This window comes from Myotis nattereri (genome assembly GCF_964212035.1).
Source record: "Myotis nattereri genome assembly, chromosome: 11".
In the NCBI taxonomy this organism is placed as follows: Eukaryota; Metazoa; Chordata; class Mammalia; order Chiroptera; family Vespertilionidae; genus Myotis; species Myotis nattereri.
Window position 1 is genome coordinate 80,427,443 of NC_138086.1, and position 13,074 is coordinate 80,440,516.

The 13,074-nt window shown below is 55.0% G+C and overlaps 1 protein-coding gene across 1 annotated transcript in view; it reads left to right on the forward strand.

Moving 5' to 3' along the window:
- The window catches only part of ZNF277 (zinc finger protein 277), a 40,905-nt gene extending 31,466 nt beyond the window's left edge, over window positions 1-9,439 (forward strand). Inside the window, exons 6-12 of the mRNA XM_081101669.1 lie at window positions 251-361; window positions 1,399-1,531; window positions 3,675-3,742; window positions 4,821-4,917; window positions 6,488-6,530; window positions 7,405-7,579; window positions 8,878-9,439. Of these exons, the coding sequence (XP_080957795.1) occupies window positions 251-361; window positions 1,399-1,531; window positions 3,675-3,742; window positions 4,821-4,917; window positions 6,488-6,530; window positions 7,405-7,579; window positions 8,878-9,061 (811 nt within the window). The 3' untranslated portion in view covers window positions 9,062-9,439. The remainder of the gene's footprint in view (window positions 1-250; window positions 362-1,398; window positions 1,532-3,674; window positions 3,743-4,820; window positions 4,918-6,487; window positions 6,531-7,404; window positions 7,580-8,877) is intronic.
- Window positions 9,440-13,074: the final 3,635 nt, after the last annotated feature.

Here is a 13,074-nt window from a genome sequence, read left to right on the forward strand (position 1 = left end):
CCCATGATGAACTGGAAAAGGAAGGCACTGTTTGTTTAATAGTTTTAAGGACAGAAACCCAGTTCACCTGTAGAGGGAAACCTGACAGTGGCTCACGTACCTGCTAGCTGTCTCCATGGCCTGGTGTGTGTTTTGGTAACACTTGCGTGCACTTCTATTAGGTTGTTTCTCGTTATACATGCGCTCGTGCTGACCTGACTTGTTCCTGAGTGATTTGTACATAATACAAACTGCTCAGCTTTCTTCCTAGATCTGTGCTATTGAACCACATGGCCAGAGAGCATGCCTTCAACATCGGGCTGCCGGACAACATCGTGAACTGTGGTGAATTCCTGTGCACGTTGCAGAGAAAGCTGGACAAGTAAGTACTTCATGCAGCACAGCCTGCAGCCCTGAGTCCTGGACTCGTTGAATGTTTAAAACTTAGATGACCTGAAGTAGCTACAGCAATGGACTCTTCATTTTTCATGGTGGAGGACCTCTGTCAGGTGCAAGTCTCATTCTGTGCAGATCACGTTGTCTTTGATGGGTTTTTTTTTTATATTCATTTTATTGATTTTTCACAAAGAGGAAGGGAGAGGGATAGAGAGTTGAAACATCGATGAGAGAGAAACATCGATCAGCTGCCTCCTGCACATCTCCTACTGGGATTGTGCCCGCAACCAAGGTACATGCCCTTGACCGGAATCGAACCTGGGACCTTTCCGTCCGCAGGCCAACGCTCTATCCACTGAGCCAAACCGATTAGGGTGTCTTTGATGTTTTTAAGTGAAGACGGCACCTATCCCCAGCGCTGCATTCCACCTCAGGTGCGCACAGTGAGCTGGGAGGCGCACGCTCGCGTCTGGCCTAGGAAATGGGGCGCCTGGGGTTGGTTCCGTCTCTGCGCGCCCTCCTCCGAGCACTTCCCAAACCACGGTTCCGAATGTGATGTGTGATTTCTTTACTTCTCATTATAACCTCCTAGTGTGTCAGTAAATATCCTGCACGTGTGGTATGTTCTTCAGCTCCATGTGCGCTGCGGAGGCTGTGCACCCTCCCGCCTGTTCAGGGCACCCAGCCGGGCCTCGCCGCTCCCTTGGGGAGCGCGGCCACGCGTTACCATGGTTGTTCCTGAAGAACAGGCCTCCGTGTGCATGGGCAGCCGGGGCAGGTTGATTAGTAAACCACCTAAGTAATAGGGGGCACAGCCCTCTTTGTTTCGGTTTTAACTAAACAGCCAGCTTAGCAAGCGCAGAAATAAGCACGCATCCTGCCTAGCCAGGCACTGGAAACGGGGGTCGGCAAGGGGGCGCGTCCCAGTGGAAGGTGCGGAGTGGCCTAGAATGAACACGCGTGACCGGATAGTGAGCAAGCGGCTGCCCGGCCTGCGGAGCCCCTGACCGCCTGTGCCCGCAGCCTGCAGTGCCTGTACTGCGAGAGGACCTTCAGGGACAGGAGCCTGCTCAAGGACCACATGCGGAAGAAGCAGCACCGCAGGATCAACCCCCGCAACCGGGAGTACGACCGGTTCTACGTCATCAACTACTTGGTAAGTCCTCGCCTGCAACGCGATTGCTCCCCCAGACGGCCGCCAGCCGGGGCGTCCGCCACTGCCAGCAGCACTGCCAAGGCCAGGTGTCCCCGGCATGTCGAGCAGCCGCTGGCGTGGGGAGGGGAGTGTGCAGAGCACAACAGAACCACTGGTCTCGCTGCAAAAGTGAGTGCCCAGGAAGCACATGGGTGTGCACGTGCTCCCCGTTTCTCCTGTGTCTGCTGCCTGAGGCCAGAGCCCCTGTGCTCTGGTCAGAGTCTGTGTGGGCCTCTGGCCATGCTGGGGCAGTGCTAGCTAATTCCTTAAAACAAAACAGTCTCTTCACTCTTCCCTCCTTCCCTGGTAAAAACCTCCCCTTCCCCACCCACCCCACAATTATCTTTATTATTCTCTTGTGCCAGCTTATTTTTAATGGCAATTTTATTTTTTTAAATATATTTCTATTGACTTCAGAGAGGAAGGGAGAGGGAGAGAGACAGAAACATCAATGAGAGAGAGTCATTGACTGGCTGCCTCCTGCATGCCCCTACACTGGGGATGGAGCCCATAACCTGGGCATGTGCCCTGACCGGGAGTCAAACCCTGACCTCCTGGTTCATAGGTCGATGCTCAACCACTGAGCCGCACAGTCCACGCCCTATTTGTAATGGGAATTTTAGAGAAACCAAGTCATTTCAGTCATTTCACTGGGCAAGAGGACTGTTACGTGTGGCTTTTAGGACCGACTCACGGGGTCACAGGGTAAGGATTTTCCACCCTGAGCGTTCTCCTGCTCAGAAACCACAATCCCACGGCCAGACCCCTGAGGTCCCGTTTCTCTGGGTTAGGAAAAGGGGTTCAGGGAGAGGCGTGTTATTAGGGGCATGGGGGAGTTTACGGGGGTTATGATTGACACAGTGACCACTGCCCCTGCCCGACCTGCTGCTTGGGGGTGAACATAACCCTAGGAAAAGCACTGCTTGTGTGCAGGGAGGGAGGAACTGCCGGGGGCGGGACGGAAGGTGCTGTGTCTGGCACTCCCCAAGCACAGGAAATGGTTTCCCTTCAGGGTGAGTGCTTGGCATGCGGCGCAGCCTCAGAAGGTTCTGTGGACAGAGGAGCGTGTCCCGACTGTGTGGCAGTGTCTGCTCTGGGGTGGAATTTCTGTCTATTCTGTGGACCCGTGTTGGAATGCGTTCCCCTGGAAGCGGGCTTAGCGTGTGTGAAGATGGACTGAGAGGGGCCATGGTTTGCTGCCGACGTTTTACAGCTGGCTCGGGGCGAAGGGTCAGGGTCAGGGTTAGGGCAGTGACGGCGAACCTGTGACACGCGTGTCCGAGGTGGCACGCGAACTCATTTTTTTGGTTGATTTTTCTTTGTTAAATGGCATTTAAATATATAAAATAAAATACCAAAAATATGTCTTTGTTTTATTATGGTTGCAAAGATCAAAAAATTCCTATATGTGACACGGCACCAGAGTTAGGTTAGGGTTTTTCAAAATGCGGACACGCCGAGCTCAAAAGGTTCGCCATCACTGGGCTAGGGCATCCCCCACCTGCTCTAGAGAAATAAAAAGTGACTTGGAAGAGGGCTGTTGTTTAGACCAGACTGAGCCGTGTCGGCAGGTGAATGCACAGGTGAGCGGCGGTGTTTTAGGAGGTGACAGGCAGGGCAGGAGGAGCTGGGACAGCGGAGGGCCTTCTGGTTGGAGCAGCTGAGCAGGTGGTGGGCCGCGTAGAGCCTGGAGGCCCTGGCGAGGATTGGGATTTCGTCCTCCGTGTGCACAACACCCCCAAAGGGTTTATAGGGACGGGGAAGGACGGAGGGTTCACAGGGACGGGGAAGGACGGAGAGTTCACAGGGACGGGGAAGGGCCGTCCTGCCTAGGAAACCGACCACAGGGGGTCTCACGTGCATCCAGGGTTGAGAAACACGGATTTACTTCCGTCTAAGAGAAGAGACCGTGAGAGGGCCTGCTGCTTCTCCAACGAGAAAGGACGCTGAAAGCCTTGGGGACACATCCTTCCTGTGCTGAGAGCTGGTGGGACCCCCGCAGTGTGTGTGGGACGCTGCGTGTGGGTTTGCTGCCGAGTCTGTCCGCCTTCTCTTCCTCCCCTCCCCCGCCCCCCCCCCCCCAATCCCTGTTTCTCCTACAAAGGAACTGGGAAAATCCTGGGAAGAGGTTCAGTCGGAAGACGACCGGGAGCTGCTGGAGCAGCAGGAAGAGTAAGACTCGGGGTCGCTGCTGATGGGTGGTGTTTGGGGAGCTGGGACGGTTCTCTAGTTGGTCTCACACGCCCCCTGGGACGACAGGAGGAAGGAGGGACACCTTCTCAGCCAGGCAGCCTTGCATGTGGTGCGGCAAGAACTGGGCTCAGCAGGACTCTCCCTAAAGCCACGGCACTGCTGGTGTCCCGCCAAGTGGGGCGTGGTCATGAGGCTGCTGACCCGCACGCAGGCTGCACACGCTGGCCAGGTGTCACTCAGAGGTGCTGTCCCAGGGCCTGGCTGGCTCGTGGCCCCGGGGGGGACGGTGCGTGGGCTTTGAGCTCCGGGCTGGGGAGATGACTGGTTCACGGTCGCCTGCTCAGCCCAGTGGTGACACCGAGGACACACACGGCTGCTGGCGGGAAGTCCAAGCTGCGGGCCCTCAGCCTGGAAGGGTCCTGTGTCCCCCAACACCCCCCATCCCCACCTCCACTCCCATCAGTGCCCTTCGGCCCGTTTCCCTCCCTCAGGGCTGAGCTTGATGTCCTGGTTTAGGAGTGACAGAGGTTGTCCTGGTTTAGGAGTGACAGAGGTTGGCAGTATTTCAAAAAATGAATGCAAGGAGAGGAGGAAATGGTAAAAACGGGGGTGTGGGGGATATGCTTTTTGAGTTCTCCATCTACCAACTTGCCCCACTTGAAACGATCACTATTTCCAGTACGAGGTACAGTTTGCTTTTTCAACGCACACCATTTGTCATGCGGAAACCTACCCAGCAGGGCGCATGCACCCAGCGGTGTGTTTATGAGCGCACCCCCACACGTGTCCCCCGCACCCCCACATGTGTCCTCTGCCGTGAAGCCGTGACACGGGCCTCCTGGAGGCAGGCAGGGCCCTAGGAAGTCGCTGCTCAGAGGAGCAGGTGCTCAGCTCTCATGCTGCTTCCTGGGGCTGCTCTGCGTGCCGGAGGCTGCATCAGCCGCATTGATGTGTAGACAGTCTCCCCAAAACAGCGGAGAGATGGGCGGCTTCTGGGGGATGGGGGAGATACACCATGGGCCCTAACGAAGGGGTCTGCCTTCTCTGCTGGGCACAGGGACTGGTCGGACTGGGAGGAGTGCCCCATCTCCGCCGTGTGTCTGTTCTGTGAAAAGCAAGCGGAAACGACAGAGCAGCTGTGTGCCCACATGGAGGTGAGACGGCTCATTTCATCCTGTTCTGCTCCGCGGAGGAGGCGACCACACCGAGGCCTCGCCAGGTTACACCCTTGTTCCTGGAGCACCTTCCACTCCGGAGTGTGTGGGGAAGCGGAAGGCAGGCCACGCCCTCGTGCCACGGCCTGGGGGCATGGAGGGTGGGGCGGGGAGGGGACGGGCCCAGGTGTGGTCTTGCAGCTCCTCCGGGAAAGGATTTGGAGAGAAGAGCAGAGATCCCCAGTGTGTATGTTCCCTTCTTCATAAAGAAGCTCGAAGCGAGCGGTTCTGAGCCTGTTTCCACCCAGGACATGTTGGGGAGGACCCTCCTGACACCCCCTGAGAGAGGGCAGCCGTGCCTCGGGACAGCACTGTGGCTGGACTCGGGGCTGAGGGCTGACTGCGTGGCCGTGCGATTTCGGACATGCCCCTGCCCACCTGTGCCCACCTGTGCCACAGGCAACTCCACTGCCTGTCCCCCCTCACTGCTCCCTGGTCAAAGACTACTCAGCACAGTGAGGACAGGGCGGGTCCAGGAAGGGCACGGGCGCACACAGATGCAGCAGACGGCAGCTTCTCTGCACCGGCCGCCAGCAGTGTGTGCACTCATCCCTGTGTGCACAGGTCCCGTGAGCACAGGTCCTGTGTGCACTGGTCCCATGTGCACAGGTTTTCTGTGTGCACTGGTCCCCATGTGCTCAGATCCCCGTGTGCACTGGTCTCCGTGTGTACAGATACCCGTGTGCGCTGGTCCCCGTGTGTGCTGGTCCCCGTGTGTACAGATCCTGTGTGCGCTGGTCCCCGTGTGTACAGATCCCGTGTGTACAGATCCCGTGTGTACAGATCCCATGTGTACAGGTCCCCATGTGCGCTGGTCCCCATGTGCACTGGTTCCTCTGTGCACTGGTGTCCGTGCACATGTAATTCACAATGTCCGACATGTTAGAACTGGAAGCTGCTGTGTCCCGCCCTGTGTGGGGGTCCCCCCTGCAGCCTCTTTGACCCGAGCCCCCACCCTCTGCTCAGTCCCTTTCGGTGACGACTGTCAGGGAGCCCCATCGTCCTGCCTGTGGGCCCCTGGATGATCAGGGTGAGGTGGCCTTTACTCTGTGCGCTTGTAAGTTCAACCGTTCACCCCGATGAACATGACAGGGATGGACTAGAATAAAGTAAGCGTCTGCGCCGTGAAGCGTTTTAAGTGCTTTACGGGAAGAGTGTGTAAGGAGAAGCCGGCCGGCTTGTCAGGGACAGCATGGAGGGAAGAGCAGAGCGTGTCACAGCACCTCTGCGTGGAGAAGAGCCCGTGTCCACAGCTCTATCCCGACGTGGGACGCAAGGCCACGTCTCCCTCGCACACTGCGTCCCACGTAGTGAACTGCGGAGACTGCAGGACGGGCGGGTGAGGGGTTCATCTGATTGGCGGGCTTGTGTGGAGTCGGGGAGTAGCCGGATGGCAAGACGTCAGACGCCGAGGACAATGCGCTGAGCCGGGGCCTCGGTCTGAGGCTCCTGTGAACCGGCTGGAAGATCGAGGACCTCCCTGCTCAGCTCTCCCCATCCCTTCTTCCAGGAGGCGCACGGATTTGACCTCCTCAGAACGAAGGCAGAGCTGGGTGAGTCAGACTCAGCGCTGCGCCGCTTCCGGCCGGCCATGAACACGCTGGTTCCGTGGTCGTGACGGCAGGCGCACGGCCACCTCGTCCCCGCACACGGTCCCCCCACTGCCGGAACTCCGTGTTCACAGCCAGGGTTCGGCCTCAGGTGGCCCCTTCTCCTTGCCCGCGTATGTGAGGCTTCTAATGGGACCCAGGGTAATGGTCACTGTCTGCCAGAGGCCGAGCAGCGGTCCCAGTCCAGCTGCCGGCCTGCTGGGCGAACGGGACAGGGCGTGGGCGACGTACACAAGACACCTCGTGCTGCTGGGGTGCAGCTGGACTCGCCATCATAGAAGCGCCCGTGCCTGGTTCTCGGGGTCACCGTGACAGAAAGATTCAGGCATTAAACACACAGTAGGGCTTGCTGATGGGCCCAGACCATGGAAAGCTCGCCTTGCGCACAGCAGCCTCCCTCCTGCCTCCGGGTGTGACTGTGCTTTGGTGCTTCTGTAGACAAGTGTATGTGTGTTACAGACACGTGCCTGTGTTATAGACACGTGTATGTTATAGACGTGTCTGTGTTACAGACACTTGTATGTTATAGACACATGCGTTACAGACACGTGTGTTACAGACACGTGTCTGTGTTATAGACACTTGTATGTTATAGACACATGCGTTACAGACACGTGTGTTACAGACACGTGCCTCTGTTATAGACACGTGTATGTTATAGGCGTGTGTTATGGACACATGCGTTACAGACACATGTGTTATAGACACGTGCCTGTGTTACAGACGTGCCTGTTATAGACAGGTGTGTGTGCTATAGACGGGCCTGTGTTAACAGTATATAACAGTGCATGGGTGACTCTGCACTTGCCTCCCTCAGGACTGAATTTCTATGAGCAAGTGAAGCTGGTCAACTTCATCCGACGGCAGGTTCACCAAGGCCGATGCTATGGCTGCTGCACCAGGTTTCCATCCAGGGCCGACCTGGGGGCCCACCTGGCGGAGGCCAAGCACGCGGCCCTGCTCCCTGACAGGAAGACCTGGGACCAGCCCGAGTGAGTAACCGCGATGGGGTGGCCTGAGAGGCTGTGGGGTTCCGGCTGTGTGGAGGTCCCTCTATTCCCGGGTATGTTCCATCAGATCCCCCAGAACTCTAGCCAGGAAGCTCTAGAACAGGTTTTCCTCCTTAACACAAAGGCTTTGGCTTTCCCACAAATCCCAGGTGTGTGTTGACCAGGTGCCTTGTTCCTGTAATTCTCATTCTGAGGTGCCCCAGAACTGACCACACGTGTGTCCAGACAAGGACCCAGCATGACCCGCAAATGTCCATAGAGCTCTGTTGTTGTTACTATTACTAGAGGCCCGGTGCCCAGATTCGTGCACCAGTGGGATCTCTCGGCCTGGCCTGCAAGGATCCGGCTGAAACCAGCTCTCCAGCATCCCCCAAGGGGTCCCAGATTGTAAGAGGGCAGCTCTTGGGTGACACACCCCGGAATTGGGCTCCCTCCTCTCTGGTTCCGGGTGCATCACCCGAGAACTGCAGCTGCCAAGTCACTGCAGCTCAGCAGTTCCTGCATTGAGCGTCTACCCCCTGGTGGTCAGTGCACATCATAGCTACAGATCAGAGCATCTGCCCCCTGGTGGTCATTGCATGTCATGGCTAACGGTCAGACGGTTGCTTAGGCTTGTATATATATAGACTAGAGGCCCAATGCACAAAATTTGTGTAAGGCTCAGCCCTCGCAGCCCCGGCTTTGTCTGGAAGGTTGTCCGGCTGTCCGGTCTAATTAGCATATAACGCTTTTGTTGTTATAGATTATCATCTCCTAGAATGAAGGAACCAGTGATGGTTAGGCTGGGGAAGAAACAGGGAAAGCCATTGTTCTCATCAGATCTTAGCGATGGAGTGTTAGGGAGGAGCTGTATTTGAAGGCTGCTGCCCAGTGGGGGAGAGCGGGGCCTTTGAGGAGGGAGGAGGGATGTCAGCTTCAGCCTCGGAGCGGGAGGCGCTGCCTGGCTGGCGGCCCGAGGTGGAGGGGCGGCCTCTGGCCCAGTGAGCTTGTCTTTCTTTATGTAGAAAACCAGCGAGGACCCTAGCAAGATGTGCGGCAGGAAGGGTCAGGCTGAGCCCTCAGAAGGGTCTCCCTCACGGCCTGTGCTGTTGAGATTGTGGCGAGGAAAGCCATGGAGCCGCGCGGCCTGGACGGCCTCTGGGTGAGGTGCAGTCTGTGAGGCCTGTCCCGCGCGGCCTGGACGGCCTCTGGGTGAGGTGCAGTCTGTGAGGCCTGTCCCGCGCGGCCTGGACGGTCTCTGGGTGAGCTGCGGTCTGTGAGGCCTGTCTGTGCTGCTGCAGGTACTACTTCCCCACCTACGAGAACGACGGCCTGCTGTGCACGCTGTCCGACAGCGAGGGCGACCTGTCGGCCCTGGGGCAGAGCAGGGGCGTCACCGTCATCAGTGAGGACACGTCCCAGCTCCAGGCGCTGAGGCAGAGCAGCGTCCTGAACCAGCTGCTGCCACGGGGCTGGGAGGGCTGACACGAGCCAGGAGTGTGAACCAGAGCCCCAGCCAGGGATGCGTCCTGGCCAAATAAACTGAAAAATGATCTTTTACTCTAAAGTTTTACTATGTAACCAGCGCACCTGGTCTCATTTCATCAGACCAATTGTCTGTGATAGGACACGCACATCACAAAGAAATAAAATGTTCGCCTGGCCGTATGGCTCAGTGGTTGGGCCTCAACCTGTGAACCAGGAGGTCATGGTTCGATTCTTGGTCAGGGCGCATGCCTGGCTTGTGGGCCGGCGGGCTTGCTCCCCAGTAGGGGGTGTGCAGGAGGCAGCCAATCAGTGATTCTCATCATGGATGTTTCTCTCCCTCTCCCTTCCTCTCTGAAATCAATAAAAATATATTTTAAAAATAAATGAAATGTTCAGATTATTTATAAGCCAGGTTTCAGCCACTGTCTTCAGCGCCTTCCCCCCAATTCCACCCCCACCCCTCTCCCTTCGTCCAGGAAGTCACAGTTTTGACCACACATGCTTCATGCCTGCGCTGGGCAACCTGGAGGGCGGAGGCCCGACGCGGAGTCGCGGAGGCAAGGAGCCGGGCCAAGCCAGGTGGCACACAGATGGGCACTGTTTCAGAACAGCCAAGAGTGACCATGTCACCGTTATGCCTTCTGCCTGGAGTTGCAAACTCCCTAGAAATGGATGTGAAGCCAAATAAGTTCACTTTCCCTGCAATATGTCCACATCATTCACGGACAAGTGCCATTTTCTAAGGTGTAACCACATTCCATCGTGACCTCACAGAACTAACAATCACACGGTTTCCGGTTTCCCTACTCACAGTGCCTTTTCCAGGGGTGTCGGCTGTGAGACAGGTGCTCTGTGCCTCCTGATGAGATGCGGTGAGGCGGGCGGAGGAAGCATCGCTTTCGGGGATCCTCCCAAAAACGTTAATGCGAATAGAAGGGAACAGCAGCCCACACCGGGGCAGGTACAGGCTAGAAACAATTGGCCTTCGTTCTAAGTCCAGGCCAGGGAAAAGCAGAAGCAGCTACGTTCCTGACTGAAGAGGCACCACACCTGCAACCCGCGATTGGATCCTGGACCAAGAAAAAAGGGTTTTCACCCGGCTGGTGTGGCTCAGTGGTTAAACTTTGACCCATGAACCAAGAGGTCGCCAGTCCAGTTCCAGTCAGGGCACATGCCCTAGTTGCAGGCTTGCTCTCCAGCAGGGGGCGTGCAGGAGGCAGCTCACCCATGTTTCCAGCTCTCTAGCCCTATCCCTTCCTCTCTCTAAAAATTAATAAAAAATTTTTAAAGGTTTTTCTTATGCGTAAAAAGTATTAGAGGGACAACTGGCAAAACTTGGTAAGGTCTGTAGTACATGTTGTGATGTTGGAGTCAGTTTCCAGTTGTTGGTGATTTATATGCAGGGCTAATACACCACCCACTTCCTCCAACGGGGGCCCGGCGCAGCCTTGGTGTGCTTGGCCAGCAGAGGCAGCCCCCACCCCCACCCCCCCGCCGCCCTGGAGTCTCCCCGATGGGGGAGCTGCGGGTGACAGCAGCTGCAGCACCACCCCAGGAGCCACAGTGGAACTCTAACGTCTCGTGACTGATAAGCTGGAGAGCACAGCAGTTCAGTCCCCTCTGACAGCAATTTGCAAGACTGAGTGGCGCTGTAAGAATGCTAATTGAAACGGAAACACTCAGTGAGTTCATGCAGCGTTAACTCAGTGTCTAAGATTCAAGGGGAGCTGGGTCCTTTGGGGCCTAGGAAACCAGACTACGAAACACAGATTTGTGAGGACATTCTCACTCAGTTGGTTTGGATACAGCGTGAGCAGTAAATGAAAATCTAATCACCGTCAGCTGTGATTTGGGTATTGTCATCATTTGGAAACATTGGGAGATCAAAAGAATATGGTGTGGTAAACAGCAGAAGCAAAAATAAATTGATGTCTTACCTTCAGCAAGGCAGCCCCTCCCACACCTGCCTCGCTGCCCAGAAGGAGTCACCAACGACAGCACCAACAAGTGGAACAACAAACAAAAGCTGCTCTCTCTCCTTTCCTCTCTAACAGCAAAAAATAAATTAAAAACAAAACAAAAAAAAACTTCAGCTTGGCCCGTGTGGTTCAGAGGTTGAGCGTTGACCTATGAACCAGGAGGTCACGGTTAGATTCCTGGTCCAGGCACAGGCCCGGGCTGTGGGCTCGATCCCCAGTGTGCGGCATGCAGGAGGCAGCCAATCAGTGATGCTCTCTCATCATTACTGTTTCAATCTCCCTCTCCCTTCTCTGAAATCAATAAAAATAAATTTTTTAAAAAGAAAGTTTATTTGTCAAGGTAGAAGCGAGCATGTGTTATTGAACAGCTTGTTAGCGTCATTGATAACTTCACCAGTTTAGACGCACAGTATGTCGGCCTTCACCGTTCCCTGGCCCCAGGTCCCACGAGTGCTTGGGGAAAGCCCACCGTGGGCCTCATCCCAGGAGGGTCTGGTCCATCGGCACGAGAACGTGAGAGTCCAGGCGCCCTGCCCAAACCTGGCCCCGCTGACACCAAGTCCCACGTGCTAACACTGAGAGCGCCCAGAGATGGACTGTGGGTAGACTGTACTAGTTACATGTGATATTTTCCTTTTGTTACTGTGGAAATGTTAACCAAAATTATAATTAAAGCAGTTAAGTGAGTAGTACATAAAATACAAGGTGTCCCCCCAAAAACTGTGTACACATTATAAAGGCAGTGTGTATTAAACTACATTTCATTTTCAAAATGTAATAGAATCTACAGCTATCAGCTGTTAAAGGGTGTATACATTTTGGGGGGACACCTTATATATCTTGTAATAATCTTATACTTGGATGTAACGAATTACAATTTAACATAATGAACTCTTTTAAAATTGCCTATTAATGTTGTTACTGATTAGGGCCAAAGCATTCTGGCTGTCTGCCTACGCAGTTTAGTATGAACGATCCAGCAAGCTCTATAGCAGCGGTTCTCAACCTGTGGGTTTCACAGGGGTCGCCTAAGACCATCGGAAAACACATATATAATTACATACTGTTTTTGTGATTAATCACTATGCTTTAATTATGTTCAATTTGTAACAATGAAAATACATCCTGCATATCAGATATTTACGTTACGATTCATAACAGTAGCAACATTACAGTGATGAAATAGCAACGAAAGTAATTTTATGGTTGGGGGTCCCCACAACATGAGGAACTGCATTAGGAAGGTTGAGAACCACTGCTCTGTAGGAATGTATGTGTGTGCGCGCGCACACACACACACACACACACACACACACACACACACTGCTCCCTGCACAAGGACAGTGCTCAGCCGGACCAGTTAAACTTGTTAGTGAATCTGCTTGTGGGGCCGGGAAGGCTGTAGAGCCTTGGGGATCCTGAGCAGCTTCGGGAGTCAGCTGGCTCTCCCAGGGGGTCATTATCTGATCAGCTCCCTGCAGAGGAGCCTCTACTGAGACCGCCCTTGAGGGCTCTCTCCTCAGTCGCAGGAGGAGCCCAGCAGCGCCCCCTGGAGGCCGCCGGGGGTGTTGCCCGGTGTGCTCCTGGGAAGCGTGTCCTTTGCAGCAGGGTAAGAGTGCGTGTCCTCCGCCTAACTGGAGAAAAGAAAAACAGGTTTCCTCCTTGATCACCTCGGGAATAGCTCTTAACCAGGCAGGAGAAGCATAGCCAGTTCCTTGAATCGGCAGGAGAGTTAAAACGCCATTCTGGCAACATCTGCCGCCCCTCCTTCCTTCACCCTCAGTCCCTGGCATTGTTGTCATTGTTCTTGTCGATGGTGCTCATTTTACCTACTTTCACTAAAGCCTTGATTGAAACTGTATTCAATACTGAATGGAATGGGTTTTTTTAAATATGTTTTTATTGATTTCAGAGAGGAAGGGAGAGGGAGGAGAGAGATAGAAACATCAATGAAGAGAATCATTGATCCACTGCCTCCTGCACGCCCCCTACTGGGGATGGAGCCCACAACCTGGGCATGTGCCCTGACTG